This window comes from Nannospalax galili, unplaced genomic scaffold, assembly GCF_000622305.1.
Source record: "Nannospalax galili isolate Female #2095 unplaced genomic scaffold, S.galili_v1.0 scaffold1714, whole genome shotgun sequence".
In the NCBI taxonomy this organism is placed as follows: Eukaryota; Metazoa; Chordata; class Mammalia; order Rodentia; family Spalacidae; genus Nannospalax; species Nannospalax galili.
In genome coordinates this window covers 31,278-46,557 of record NW_008334552.1, presented here as the reverse complement: position 1 = coordinate 46,557, position 15,280 = coordinate 31,278, and the positions used below count along the sequence as shown (strand labels likewise).

The following is a 15,280-nucleotide window of genomic DNA, read 5'->3' as shown; positions in this document are numbered from 1 at the left end:
TTTCATTTTTTGCATTTATTTATTATTTCTTTATTTATTTTGTGTGTATGGGTGTATGCATGTGAATGTGCCACAGCATGTGTATGTGATGGTCAGAGGACAACTAGCAGGAGTCAGTCTTCTCCTTCCATCATGTGGGTTCAGAGAATCCAATTCAGGTCCTTAGTCTTGGTGGCCAGCGCTTTTTTACCTTCTGAGTCCTCTCGCTGGCACTAGGTATGCGGTGTTTGGTTTGTTTGGTTTTTGTTTTAAACTCTGAAGCAAAATAGGATATTAGTGCCTGCTGATAGAGGTCATGGCTATAGGAATTATTTTCTGTTTTTGCTTTAGGATTTAATAGCTTTTTAAGTTCTTATTTATTTTTACCATGTTTACTTATTTGTGTGTGTTCATTCATTTAAGTGGGGGGCATGCATGCCACAGCATGCTTGTGGAGGTCCAAGGACAACTTACTGATGTTGAGTCTCTGCTTCTTCTACTGTGTAGGTCCCCAAGGTTGAACTCAGGTCATCAGCTTGGTGGCAGGTACCTTTACCTTGCTGGCCCTTTCATAATTTTTATATGAAATTTTAATTGTAGATCCACATGCAGTTGTAATAAACAGAATAGAGAGATCTCCTCATATACCCTCTACCCAGATTCCCCCAGTGATAATTTTCAGAGCTACATAAGTATGGTAGCCCAGCCAGGGTATGGACAGTGACGTAATCTACCAATTTTATTCAGATTGTTTTTTTCTGTTTTACTTGTACTTAACTATGTGTGTATTTTTGTTCTGTGTAATTTGTCACAGGTGTAGGTTTGTGTGTTCACTATCGTCATTACAATACTGAATGCTTCCTTCATTATAAATATCTTTTTTTAAATTTATTTTATATGTGTGAGTGTATTGCCTGCATGCATGTGAGTACACCCATGTCATGCAGTGCCTCAGAGATCAGAAGAGGGCTTCGGATTCCTCTGGAACTGGAGTTAATGTAGCCGCCATGTGGGTGCTGGGAGTCGAACCTGGGTCCTCTGCAAGAGCAGTCAGTGCTCTTAACCGCTGAGCCATCTCTCCAGCCTCCATTATAAATATCTTTATATTGCAAATTTATTTATTTAGTTATTTTGTCTTTTTGAGACAGGGTCTCCCTGTAGCCACTTCTGGCCTGGAACTTGCTATGTAGACCAGGCTGGTCAACACCCACATCTATAAAACATGCACACCATTGCTAACCCCTGGCAGCTACTAGCCCCTGGCCGTATATTGCAAATTTATAACAACACCCACATCTATAAAACATGCACACCATTGCTAACCCCTGGCAGCTACTAGCCCCTGGCCGTATATTGCAAATTTATAACAACACCCACATCTATAAAACATGCACACCATTGCTAACCCCTGGCAGCTACTAGCTTGTTCTCTACTTCTGTTGTCTTCTCCATTTGATTTTTCATTAGTGTATAGATGGAGTCATCTGGTTTGTAACCTGTTGGGGGTGGCTTTTTTCATTTAGGATCATTCCCTTTGGAGCCATCTAAGCGGTGGCCTGTGTTGATAGTTATTCCTTCTTACTGCAGTGGTGGTTCATGGTATAGCTGTGCCAGTTTGTTGCACCACTTCATAGAGTGACTTGTGGGTTGTTTCCAGTTTAGGGCTGAAATTAATAACACTGCTAGAAACATTGGTGCACAGGTTTGTGTGTAGATATAAGGTTTCATTTCCCTGGGATAAATACCCATGAGTGCCATCACTCGGTCTTATGGTAATTGCGTGTCTAATTTTATAAGAAACTGACTGCAGACTTTTCCAGAGGGGCTATGCCTACTTTATAATGTTCGGAAAAAGATTTCAGCTGGTAGGGCAGATAATTCAAATGGAGAAGAGAAGCATGGAGATGTCTAGAGTCAGAAAGTGCACGTTCATAGGACAGCATAGTGCTTTATATTGCTGGTATGAGGCTGGGTTTAGCTGAAGAGAGAACATTTGTTTACTATCCTTTTGCTTACTGAGCTCTCATATGTTCCAAGCACTGATGTAGACACAATGAAGGTACTGCCACCAGAGCCTGGACCAGCAGAAAACATGATACATGTGAAATGATTACAGAATGCATACTCTGTGATGGAGAACGCATCTAGAGACCTTTGGTCTCTCTCGTGAGGGTTTGGACCATGCTGATCTCATTCTCCCTGGGTCCTGACACATAGTAGACAGTATTTGTCAAGTGTTGAATGACTGTCCTAATCCCATGTGGAGTCCCTGTGAATGGGACCAACATTGCTTCTGTAAGTAGCTTCATGTCTCAGTCCCGACGTGTGGGTAAAAGGGTAAAGGCTTGGTCCAGACACCCCACCCTTGAGTGAATTATCACACCACAGATTAGAAGCCAGCATGGTATATAAAAGGTTGGAATGCTCTACTGTAAATTTTTAATTGTTAAACAAGCAAAAAAGGTTGTAAATTCCGTGTGGCAGGAACAGTATTGCATATTGTGCCTGCTGTCTCCACCAAGGTTTCTTATCAGCCCGTTGAGATTTCACAACCTCTGCATCTCTTGCGTGCTACAGGGGCCTCTCTGCAGGGTCTGAGCCATGGTGCAGTGCCATCCCTTTTCCCATGGGGGTGGAAGCTGGGCTCTCTCAGTGTCTTCTGTCTAACTTCCCCTTATTCCATTTTATGCCTAGATTTTCTCCAAAGGAACACCCAGTGCTCGCACTGCCAGGGGCCCCAGCCCAGTTCCCTGTCCTGGAGGAACACAGGTCACTCCACAAGTACATGGTGTGGTCAGACGAGATGGTGAGGACAGGAGAGGCCCAGATTAGCACCCACCTCATCCGACCCTATGTGGGCATCCATCTGCGCATTGGCTCCGACTGGGTAACTTCTGTTTCCTCTCTCTGGCTGACTCGAACATTTACCTAACCAGAGCCCAGGCCTGTGGTGATTGTCATCAAGTCTCAGCCTGGAGCAGGGAGAACTAACTTGGCCAAGTCTAGGATTATGTCCCATCATCTGCTACCATGCACAGGTCCAAAGCATCTAGAGTACTTGCTGACAAGCTGTCATTTAACAACTGCCATTGTACTCTTGTTTTGCAGATGGATAAACTGAGGCATCAAGTCAGATTCCAAGTCAGGCAGAAAGGTAAAGAGAGGCCCTCAGCCTAGGAGTCCTCTGTCCTAGCTTGGTGGTTAGCTAATAGATTCCTTGTTGAAAAGCAAACTATGGAGACAGGGTGGGGCTCCTGAGAAATGAAGATGTCATCCCCTCAGAATTTGGAGGCTGTCTAAATGTGCAGAACATCATCCGATTATCATCTGTGAAAACATCAGAACCAATATGAATAATCCCCTTTGTTTACCTAAGGAGATGACAGACAGACGATAGATAGATGATAGATAGATAGATAGATAGATAGATAGATAGATAGATAGATAGATAGATAGAAATGCACATCACTGAAAAGTGAAAAATTCTGAAACATAGAAATTGTTTAAAATTCATTAATAGGACGGGAAATGTAGCTCAGTAGTAGAGTGCTTACCTTGTATAGACAAGGCCCCAGGTCTTATCCCTAGCACCACACACACAATTAGTACAGTTGATGAGGTAATATTACAGTTGGCCTCTAGACTCTCCCTGTCCCCCTCCTGTAAGGAAAAGGAACCAGGCTCAGAATAGTTGATGAGTGATTTCAGCCATGTGCATGTTCATGTGTGTACATTCAAGGCATAGCTCCCATCTATTCTTCCTGGTACATAAAAAAAAAATAAGATGCCAAGGACTGGGATACAGCTCAGTAGTACAGTATTTGCCCAGCAAAAGCAAACAAGTGTATGTATGTATGATTGTGTGTATATGTACATATGTGTGTGTATGTATATACATGATGCTCTTTGGTTTTTTTTTTTTGGTATTTTTGAGACAGGGTCTCCCTGTAGTCCCAGGTCTGTAGTCCCAGGTGGCCTGGAACTGGCTATGTAGACGGGGCTAGTCTGGAACTCACAGAGATTAGCCTGCCTCTGCCTCCCAGTGCTGGGATTAAAGGCATACGCCACCACACCCTGCCTATGATGGTATTTTTAAAATAAAGCTAACATAACATGGATACCAAACTTAGATAAAGTCAGCTCAGAAAATTACAGCCATTCTTAATTGATAGACATAGAGATACAGATCTTAAGTAAAATATTAGCAAGTAAAATCTAGTAAGGAGCAGGAAACTTAAGCAAAATCTATCCAAAGGGATGAAATTCACTGTATTAACACCCAAAGAAGAAAAATCTTGTAGTCATCTTAGTAGAGGATAAGAATGCATTTGATGAAAGTCAACACCCATTCATGAGAAAAACTCATAACCAGCCAGAAATAGAATGGACCCACCTTAGCTTGATAAAGCCTATCTCCCTGGAACCCACAGCAAACATGTGCCTCCCAGGGAGCTATCAGAAGGTCCCAAAGAAGCCAGGAATCAGATAAGCCTCCCCTTATCTGCACCACTGTTCACAATTGGAAGTTCTACTGGAAGCTCCAGATAACACAGCAAGACCAGGGGAAAAATGCCCTGCAAAACCAGTATCCCACTCAGAAATAACCATGTGTCTGTTTTGGTGCAGTTCCCTCTTCCTTTTTGTTTTGGAGACAAATTGGCCTCATTACCTAACCAAGGCTGGCCTTGACCTCCTGATGCCCCGCCTCTATCTCACAAATGCTGGGATTACAGGTTGGCCTTGCCACTCCTGACTTTTTCCTTGGTGCTTTAATTTTTTTTTTCCTACATGTATTTTTATTTTTATTTATTTATTCATTTTATTTATTTATTTATTTTGTCTTTTTGAGACAGGGTCTCCCTGTAGCCCCAGCAGTCCTGGAACTCACTATGTAGACCAGGCTGGCCTCTGCCTCGCCAGTACTGGGATTAAAGGCATGTGCCACCACTCTCAGCTTTTTTTTTTCCTACAAGGATTTTTTTGTTTTGTTTTGGTCTTTTTGAGACTGAGACAGGGTCTCTCTGTAGCCCCAGCTTGGAACTCACTATGTAGACCAGGCTGGCCTTGAACTCACAGAGATCCGCCTGCCTCTGCCTCCCAAGTGCTGGGATTAAAGGCGTGCACTACCACGCCCGGCTCTCCTACATGTGTTTTAAGTGTACCCTTGTTGTACAGTGCCTACAGACACCAGAAGAGATTCCCTGGAAACGGAGTTTTCAGACAGTTGTTAGCTGCCTTGTGGGTGTTAGGAACTGAATGGGGGCGGGGGCAAGAGCAGCCAGTCCTCTTCACTGCTAAGCCATCTCTCCAGCCCATTTGGCTTGGTTTTGTTTTTTGAGATAGGATCTCACTAAATATCTCTGGCTGGCCTGGAATTCAAGAGATCTGCCTGCCTCTGCTTCCCAAGTGCTGGGATTAAAGGCACATGCCGCCATGCTAGGCTTTTTTAAAAGTCTTGCTGTTTAATCTTGGCTGGCCTGGAACTTGCTAAGTAGACCAGGCTGGCCTTGTACTCGCAGAGGTTTGTCTGCCTGTCTACCTCATAAGTGCTTTTTAAATTTTTTTTTTTAATTTATTTATTTTTGTCTTTTTGAGACAGGGTCACCCTGTAGTCCCAGCAGACCTGGAACTCGCTATGTTGACCAGCTGGCCTCGAACTCACAGAGATCCACCTGCCTCTGCCTCCCAAGTGCTGGGATCAAAGGTGTGCACCACCATGCCCGGCCCCTAAGTGCTTTTTTTAAAGAAAACATGGGTTTTTAGGACTAGGGGCCCATAGTTATTGGGACTAGGGGTACAGCTCAGTGGTAGAACATGTGCTTCCCTTGCACAAAGCCTTGGGTTCCAGCACAAAAAAGAAAAAAGAGTTGGGTTCCTCCTGTGTGGCCTGCCTTTTTCCATTTACCCATGCCTGCTGTTGAGGTCCAGGGCAGTTGCTTCTCTAACTCTGTGCCCCACCCCTCCCTGTAGAAGAATGCCTGCTCCATGCTGAAGGATGGGACTGCAGGGTCACACTTCATGGCCTCCCCTCAGTGTGTGGGCTACAGCCGCAGCACAGCGACCCCCCTCACCATGACCATGTGCCTTCCTGACCTGAAGGAAATCCAGCGGGCCGTGAAGCTCTGGGTGAGGGCACTGAATGCCAAGTCGGTCTACATTGCCACAGACTCTGAGAGCTATGTGCCAGAGATCCAGCAGCTGTTCAAAGAGAAGGTGCGCCTGGCCAGGAGGATGTCAGCAAGGCGAGAGTGAAAGCCAGTGTCGGGTCCCGCGGCTTCCACTGCCGGCTTTACCTTCTCTCCACCAGCCCTTTGCCTGGTCATGCACTCTTCTCTGATTCCTAACTCCCCTTCTGTCCATAGTTCAACATCTGCTAATTCTCTCCAGTTTCCAGTCCACTTCAGTAGCTCACACATTCCTACTGGGACTTCTCATGGTTCTTTCTCTCTTCCCTTGAGGCACTTTCTAGAATTTTCTCCCAGAAGTGTGGGCTCCTTAAAGACAGAATCCAAAGCTAACCCAGTCTTCTGTTCCCTGAGGTCTACTCTGGTGCTTTGACCTCTGAGGATTGGGACTTGCTTTACCATCACCAGTGTCTAGCACAGTGTCTGACACAGTACAGTTGTTTTGTTAAGTGAGGACATAGAATGAACCCTGGGAAGGGTTCTGCAATAGCTGTAAGGTTAAGGATATGTACTCTGTTTAGTTTTGGTTTTGGTTTTAATACAAGGTCAGGTCTCATATAACCTGGTCTGGCCTTAACCTCCATATGTGGCTGAGATGACCTTGTATTACTGAGCTTGCGTCCATGTCTAAGTGCTGGGATTATAGACCTGTGCCATCATACGTGGCTTGAGCAATACACACTCTGCAGCCAGAAACCTTGAATTCTTCTCATCATGCAGCCAAGCAAAAGTTACTTGACCTCTCTTTGCTTCTGTTTCTTCATGGATAGAGTGGGAAGAACCTGTCTCCTTTGACATTTGTAAAGATCAGGCTTATGTAAAGATATTAAAACACTTCCCAATAATTTTAGCTGTTGTTAATAGTAGAAATAAGTGGTTAGTGAGTAAAGGGAAAAACTTTTCACGCTTAATGAATGTTTCAGGCAGTACTGCACAGACAATAATGTACGCTTGGCAGATGCTTACTGTATCAGCTGAAAGCAATGAGTGGATATGCATCTGTAGGGTAACTGAGTGTCTAGTCAGCATTCAGAGAGACTTCAGAATGACAGAGCCACAAATGCTCAGCAGGCCCTAAGAGGAAGATATTAGAAAGGTGATTTTTCTTTTCCATATGAAGCCAAGAATAATTTAGAGGTTGCCAAGGACTTATTTTAAAATATTCTTAAGTCTCTCACATTTAGGCCAGGTGGTGGCACACGTCTTTAACCCCAGCACTTAGGAGGCAGAGGCAGGTGGATCTTTGTGAGTTCTGGAAGCAGCCTGGTTTACATAGTGAGTTCCAGGTCAGCAGGGGCTACAGGTCTCTTTTTGAGACCCTGTCTCAAAAAGACAAAAAAAAACCCCCAAAACTCTCACATTTACAAATAGATAAGAAAGTATGACTATTTTATTTTTCATATGAATATTTGTTTTATTCATATGAATATTTAAAATCAAGAAAAAAAGTAGCCAACATTGGGAGCCATCGGCTTATGTCCAAGCCCTCCCTTTTATTTTCTTATTCAACCTTCCTTCCTAAAAAAAGGGAAGCCCAGCCAATGAGGAAGTGCTAGATGGGTGTATTCTGGTTTGTCCTGCCATTTCTTAGATAAAAAACTAGCTGCAGGACCTCAGGGTCCTCTCACTCTGCCCCTGCTTATAGTGAGGAAACCAAAATCCCAGGGAGGGGCTGAATTTATCTAAGAGGGCCCGGAGCTGCTTACAGTAGGCAAGACAGAGCCAGTAAGTTTCAGGGAGTGGGTGGGATTGTTTGGGGGATTTTGGCTGAGATTCAACTGGTAGTGTCTTTGCTACAATCCAAACATCAAGGTGATGGTTTGTGACGTCAGAAATCTTGGTGGAACAGCAAAGCACTTCCAGGCAGCTCAGCCCACCCCTCACCTCTATGAAGCCAAAGCATCTGGGGAGTCCCAGGGAGTTTTTATGAGCTTTAGGCTTGATGTGCCTGTTAGGCCTTGAGCCTCTTGCAGTTTCCTACTTCCTGTTCCTGTGCTGGTGCTCTCACCCCCCCACCCCCAACTCTCAGCCCCATTTTCTGTGGGCCCATATCCTACCCTGTTCCTTTTTTTCTTCGTGTGTGTGTGTGTGTGTGTGTGTGTGTGTGTCTGCCTCAGATACCATCTTTTGTTTTGAGATCTCTTTGTTTTGGGTCTCTTGCTGGCCTGAAACTCACCAAGTATGCCAGGCTATCAGGCCAGCAAGCCCCAGGAACTGCCTGTCTGTACCTTTCCCAGTGCTGGGATTATAAGCACACACTATTGCGCAGGCTTTTTTAATGTGGGTTCTGGGGATCAGACTCAGGTCCTCTTGGTTGCAAGGCAAATACTTTATAGACTAGAGCTATCTCTGCAGCTCCCTGCCCTTCTTCTGAGTGCAGCCATTAAGCTATAACCATTAAGCTGGGGACCTAGATCAATGAAATGTGGTCCTGCCCTCAGGGGCACAGCCCAGACTGGGAATAGACTTTGCAGGTGGGCAGGCTGGAGTGGGGGGAAAGTTTGTTCAAACGGAATTTGTTGAGGCCAACTCTAGGCCAGACCTGGCCACAGCAGTGGAGAGCAGACCAATTCAGCTGCAGTCTCAACTGGGTGCAGAACAGAGTGTTAATCAGAGAATCAAGCCAGGTGTGGTGGCGCACACCTTTAATCCCAGCACTCGGGAGGCAGAGGAAGGTAGATCTCTGTGAGTTCAAGGCCAGCCTGGTCTACATCCTGAGTTCCAGGACAGCTGAGGCTACAAAGAGACCCTGTCTTAAAAAAAAAAAAAAAATCAGAGAATCAAGAAGTGAAAACTACAAGCGGAGACTTGGGCTCCTAAGAGGGACAGCAGGGCTTTGAGATGTAGAGCAGAGGGCTCCAGCCTAGTGGGGGTTAGGAAGGGCTTCCCCAGAGTATGCTACACGATCTGAGAAGTGAAGGTAAATAGGAGTTAGCTAGGTAAGAGAGCTTCACCCCTGATAGAGGAGCAGTATATGTAAAGGTCTCCAGGAGGAGCAGGCAGAACTTGGTAGCTAACAGCTAGAATTCCCAAGGACAGTGGGAGTAGGCAAGCTAGCCTCAGCAGGGCCTGGTCAAGCACCTTTGTGATTCGCCATCCTTATCTGAAAGGCAGTAGGGCACTAGTAAAGGGTAACCAGCTAGGAGGACTAGGAGATGGTTGTCTCAGGTTTCCTATGGCACTTCCATAGTGACCAGGAGAGGCAGTGAGGGACAGTGAAGAGGCTGTAGGAGTCAGTCAGATAGGAGAAGGTACTGTCCCGGCCCAGGGAGAGGCAGTTCCTCATAGGAAGGGACTTAACCTTTGTGAAGATCTCAGGGATGGGTAGATTGGGCCTGGGATGGTGCTTGAGAGGACAGCATCCAGGCAGCAGGACTGGGTGGGTGCATGCTTTCTGCCCCTATCTCTAGCATGGAGGCAGCCCTGCAGGCTAGGGCTTTTGAGCAAGGTTTTATGAGCTGAGCCTTGAAAGGCTTCTTGGGAAGATTTTGCTTTTGATGCTGGGAATGGAAGCCAGGGCTTTATGCATACTGAGGTCATACTCTACCCCTAAGCTACATCTCCAAACCTGGTCAGACTTTTAATGGGTGGAGAAAGGCATCGCAGGCAGAGGAATAGGCACAGGTGGAGATGGTGCTGTTAGGGCAGAGGCTAGAGGGGCAACGCTTGGGTGGGCCGGACAGTGGCTGGTCACACTTCTCTTAGACACTGACCCTAATCATTCTCTCCACTCTTATCTAAACTCTCAGTCCAGTGGGGGAAGGTTGAGAGTAAGGCCTACTGGCCTTAGCTGAGCTGGCCTTGGCCTGTAGGCACCTGCTAACACTCTACCCTTCTTCTACAGGTGAAGGTGGTGAGTCTGAAGCCTGAGGTGGCCCAGATCGACCTGTACATCCTTGGCCAGGCTGACCACTTCATTGGCAACTGTGTCTCCTCCTTCACTGCCTTTGTGAAGCGGGAGCGGGACCTTCATGGGAGGCAGTCCTCCTTCTTTGGGATGGACAGGCCCCCTCAGCTGCGGGACGAGTTCTGATCCTGGCTAGAGCCCCCCAGCTAGCACCCAAGGGTGCTCCCAGAACTGTAAGTTCCTTTTCTCTCCTGTCAGAGATGGAGAACAGTACCAGGGGCTTCTTGGAAGGAGACATTCCAGCCCAGGGCTCAGGACCCCCAAACCCCACAGCCAGAGCAGTCCTTACCTCATGTGTTTCTGGGAATGCTCACACCACAGAACAGGTCACACTCTGACCTCTGGCCCACTGTGCTCTGAGCAGCCTACAGTGCTGAACTCTCTCTAGAGCAGTTATTTTATAAAGAGAAAGATTTTTATAGGGTTTTTCTTGAGGGGTAAGGGGCAGGAATGAGGTTGAGATGATCTCATACAGCCCAAGCTGGGCTTGAGCTCCTTATCTTTCTGCCTTTACTTCCCAAGTGCTGGGATTACAGGAATGCACCAACACACCCAGCTGATTTTTACTTTTGATACAGAGTCATGACTACCTTGAACTCTTCTTGTTTTTAGAAAAATCAGTGAAGTTCATTAGCATATACACCTAAAGTGACCTTAACTAAATACAGATGAAACCATGACTGGGTAGATCTATTGGCCATTTCTCCAGGGATCCCCCAAAGTGGCCCTCAGGCTCATCCCCACTGTTAGGCCCCAGCCATTGTCATATACCAGCTCTTTGGGGCGAACACTAGGCAGACAGGAATCAGCAATTGCAGTGTTGTGGGATACTCCCTATATCCAAGGGAGGATAAAAGTCACTCCCACAGCATGTTCCCAACTGGCTGATCCTGTTATTACTCCTAGGCTCAGCCCCATTAGGGCCTCAGCATTTATCACTGGGGGCCAGGTCTGGTGGTCTGCCAGGGTACTCTGAAGCCTGCTCTCTCCAAGACCCCTGTCCCAGCCCCAGATCATCTATTCCCCAAGGGGTATTTGCCAACTTTCTGACATGTAAGTGCCCAGGAGCCATCTGAAGTCCCAGGTTGGAAGCAAATGTGTCGATGCCCTGAGGTATTCCAGTCCTAAGGACTTTCAGCCTTGTGATGTTCTCACACTCCTGAGAGCCTGAGACTTTTGACCATATGCCTCTAAACCCTGTGTCTAACACCCATGGAACTTTACCCTGCCACATATCTCCCTCAGCCTTCACACCTGCAGCTCCATGTAGGGGCTTATTCTTCTGTCAGGGAAGACTGGGTCCAAGGTCACAATAGGCTTTCTACACCAGAGTTGGCATTTACTGCTTAGAACCTCTGCCCAGCTCTAGGCAGAAGGAACTACATAGAAAGGGCCTTTGTAGCTTTCCTTCTTGGGAAGTGTGGGAGTTTTGATCTTGGTGGGCTCAGGGATGGCTTGTCTGTCCAGACTTGCTCTCTACCTCACCCAGAGGAAGGGCCGTAGACAAGGGGTCCTCTGCACTTAACACCTCCTTGGAGTTCAGTTGCCAGGCCCTACATTACACAAGGCACAGGCTTAGAGACTGGGCTCCTGTAGCTATGCAGGCCATCCTGATTGGCACCATGTTCCTGCAGAAAGCATCAGGGCTTTTGAGAGAATTGGCCATGCCTCTGGACAAGTACTTTACTCAGGCCCAGCTTTCTCACCTGTAAGATGGTGGTAGATCTAGGGGCTTGTTAAAAGACTTCAGTCAGCTAACACAGGCACACTGTAAACCTGAAAACAGCAAGGCCCCTAGATGGTCATTGGTGTGACTGCTGCTTTCTGAATACCTGCTCCAAGCCAGGCACTGTGCTGAGTGCTTTTTGGGCATCCTGTTGAGTTTCCACCCAGGCCCTGGTATTAGCCTTTTCTTCCTGACAAAAAACAAATGCTCAGAGAACTCTACTTTTCCCAAGGCTGCATGACTAGGGATGGTGAGCCAGGTCTGACCTCTCAAAGTCAGTTCTGTCAGCCGTGTGCTCTGCTGCCGTTGCCTCCCAGGATGCACCATGCACTGTGCACAGGGCTGTGGAGGCTGTAGGAAAAGGATCAGCCACTGGCTTCTACTGCATACCTGCTAGGGCCTTCCTGGAGCTAGCTCTAGGAGGAGCTCACACAAGAAAAAGGAAGCCCATATGTAGCTTCTGGCCCCTTGGATAGTTACCTAGTTCAACATTCATTTTGTGGGTATTTATTGATCACCTACTGTGTGCTGGACTCTGCTAGGTAGAAGGGGTGCAGCAGAGAAACAGTTCTCTCAAAGGATTTGCATTCTAGAAAGGAAAGCAAAGTAAGTGTACTGTGGAGGAAAGTGCTATGAGGAAAAATCAAGGGTACAGGGGAACAATTTTAAGTAAAAGGAGTTTTCTTTAGGAGTGAAGGAGAAAACTCAAGACAACAAAGTAGCACATTCCCAGCAGAAAGGATGGTGTGTGCCAAGGCCCTGGGGCTGGAATTTGTGCCTGTAAAGAGCAGCAAGGAGTCAGGGTAGCAGGTTGAGGGGCTGGGAGTAGTTGGTGACACTCACCTAGGCTTGTCTTCTTGGAGAGCACCAAAGGCCTTTCTTCACAGGTTCTGGACAGAAGAAGGGGAATCCAGTGATTGTGAAGGACCCTTTAGCAAGCAGGTGGAGAGGAAGTGGAGGGGGTGGGGATAGCAGAGACTGGTGTGCAACCAGGGTTGAGCAGTCAGGCTTCACGCACCTCTGCACTAGAATCCTCCCAAGAGGTAAAGACCGTTGTGCTGAGTATGGTAGAAGATGGTCAGGTTCTGAGTATGTCAAGTTATTTTTATGACTCACTTTAAAAAGATACCAGTCTTTATCATTTTAATCATGCAGTATTTACAGTTTAGTGTCTCAGTTTACTTAACAGCATATCATATTTCCCCTGTTAGCACATAGCCTGCGTAATTTTAATCCTATAAACTTCTAATTGAGAGGATTCCATAGTTTATGTATGGTTTGCCTTTTATGAGACCTGAATGCGTTCCCAGTTTTTTACTATTGTGATTTGAAAAATGTTACTTGCAAAGATCTGTATTTAAAATACAGATGAAAAATTCCCAGAAGTGGATTTGTTAGATACAAGACTTAAAATTCTTATCATGAGAAAATTTAAATAGGAACAAAAATTGTTAATAAACAGCTTGCAATTTTAACAATTGTCAGCCTTTTACTGGTTGGTATCATTTACTCCCCCACTACCAGGTCTGTTTGTCCTCTGGAATTTTCTTTTCTTTTGGTACATAATGTAGCTGAGGCTGGCCTTAAACTCCTGATCCTCCTGCCTTATCCTCCCAAGTGCTGGGGTTATAGACAAGAGTCACCACACATGGAGTTTTTAAAGCTTGTACGCATGGGTGCATAGGGAAGAGCCAACAGGGATGCTGCCACATGGGAAGGAGGGAGAGGAGCTCAGCATGCTGCCAGGGCTGGGGCCCGAGCCACAGGGACAAGTTGGCCTCATGACGGTTGTTCCTCTCCTGTAATTTGCCTCCAAATCCCAGGTGCTCGCCTTTCTGTGAATCCTACAGGACAAGGCAGCTTGCTGAGAGCCACCCACACCTGACAATACAAGTGGGAGCAGAGGGCCCAGGAATCTGTATTTCTCACGAGCACCTACCTGGAGGAGCTACTTAGAAACACAGAATAGAGAATCCCAAGGACTGGAGAGATGACTCAGAAGAGCACTGTCTGTTCTTGCAGAGGACCAGGGTTCAGTTCCCAGCACCCATATGGTAGCTATCAGCCATCCATAACTCCAGTTCCAGGGGATCAGATGCCCTCTTCTGACCTCCGTGGGCATTGCACAACATGGGTGCATTTACATACATGCAGGCAACACACTCATACATATAAAAATAATAAAGTATTTTTTAAAAACAATACATCCTCCCAGCCAGCCAAGCCTTGTGGCTCATGCTTATATAATCTCAACTACTTCAGAGACAGGCAACTTAATTGAGACCCTGCCTCAAAATGAAAAGGTTCGGGGGTCTTATGGCCATTGCGTGCATGTGACACACTTAACTACATGCAGGCAAAACATGCACAAAGTAGAAATAAAGATTTAAAAGTAGATTTTAAGAAGCTGGGGGTGTAGCTCAGAATGTCTGCTTGCTATAGGTAAGACCCTGGATTTAATCCCCAGTAATATAAGAAAAAAAAAAAGGGTAGTATTCCAGTTACACACTAGATTAATGGCAAAGCTGGGTCTTATACACAAGCCTTTGGATGACAAGCCTGGTGTATTTCCCAAAGGATCATCCAGTCTCAGACCCTCTTTTCATAGTTGAAGAAAGACAGGGTTCACTGCCATAAGTAGGCAGTTCTCTGCCTCTTCCTGTCCCCCAGCCCTACATCTTTGGCTCCAGGCCTTGGCCTCTCTAGTCCCCTAGAGGCAGAAGGGAGTTCCATCCCAGTAGACTAAGTACTCAGGGTTCCTGTTTGTTCTCTGGCTACAGCTGGGAAGATGGTCTCACCTTGAGCAAACAGCCTGGGAAAGTCAGGGGAGGTGGAAAGGAAACTTCTAGAAAGGCACTGTGTAGAGGGTTGCCAGAGTCACTCCCAAGACTGCTTCGGCCCCCTGCCAAGGCCCTCCAAGACTCCCAAAGCATTTCGAGGCACAATTCTGTGATTCTTCTGACAGCCCTGTGTCCACTGATGGCTCACAGTTGAAGAAACAGCTTCAGAAAGGGTGTGTGGCTTCCTGAGATGGTATCGCAGTTATCACCACTTACCTGTGGTGTGTCAGCTTTGATGGCAGTATTAACTCTCCCAATGAGCCTACAAAGCGGAATGAAGTCACACATTGGCTTAACAGGCTGGGACCAGCATGAATATGTACAACTTTTTTTGTCTTTTTTTTTTTTTGAGACAAGGTTTCCCTGTAGATCCAGCTGTCCTGGAGCTTACTATGCAGACCAGGCTGGCCTTGAACTCACAGAGATCGCCTGCCTCTGCCTCCCAAGTGCTGGGATTAAAGGCGTGCGCCACTACGCCTGGCTTGTATGTGCAATTTTTAAAAATGGAGTTGGGGGGCTGGAGAGATGGCTCAGCAGTTAAGAACACCGGCTGTTCTTGCAGAAGACCTGGGTTTAAATCTCAGCACCCACATGGCAGCTAACAACTGTCCACAACTCCAGTCCCAGGGGATCTGACAGCCTC

General features: G+C 46.5%; 1 protein-coding gene across 3 annotated transcripts in view; it reads left to right on the top strand.

Annotated features, from left to right (window-relative positions):
* The window catches only part of Pofut1 (protein O-fucosyltransferase 1), a 34,273-nt gene that overhangs the window by 18,061 nt on the left and 932 nt on the right, over window positions 1-15,280 (top strand). Inside the window, exons 5-7 of one of the 3 annotated variants that reach the window (XM_008829377.3) lie at window positions 2,674-2,866; window positions 5,950-6,192; window positions 10,009-10,244. In XM_008829377.3, the coding sequence (XP_008827599.1) occupies window positions 2,674-2,866; window positions 5,950-6,192; window positions 10,009-10,197 (625 nt within the window). In that variant the 3' untranslated portion in view covers window positions 10,198-10,244. Of the gene's footprint in view, window positions 1-2,673; window positions 2,867-5,949; window positions 6,193-10,008; window positions 13,041-15,280 lie in introns of those variants that run through there. The other 2 variants (XM_017797217.2, XM_029561755.1) reach the window with 2 other exon arrangements.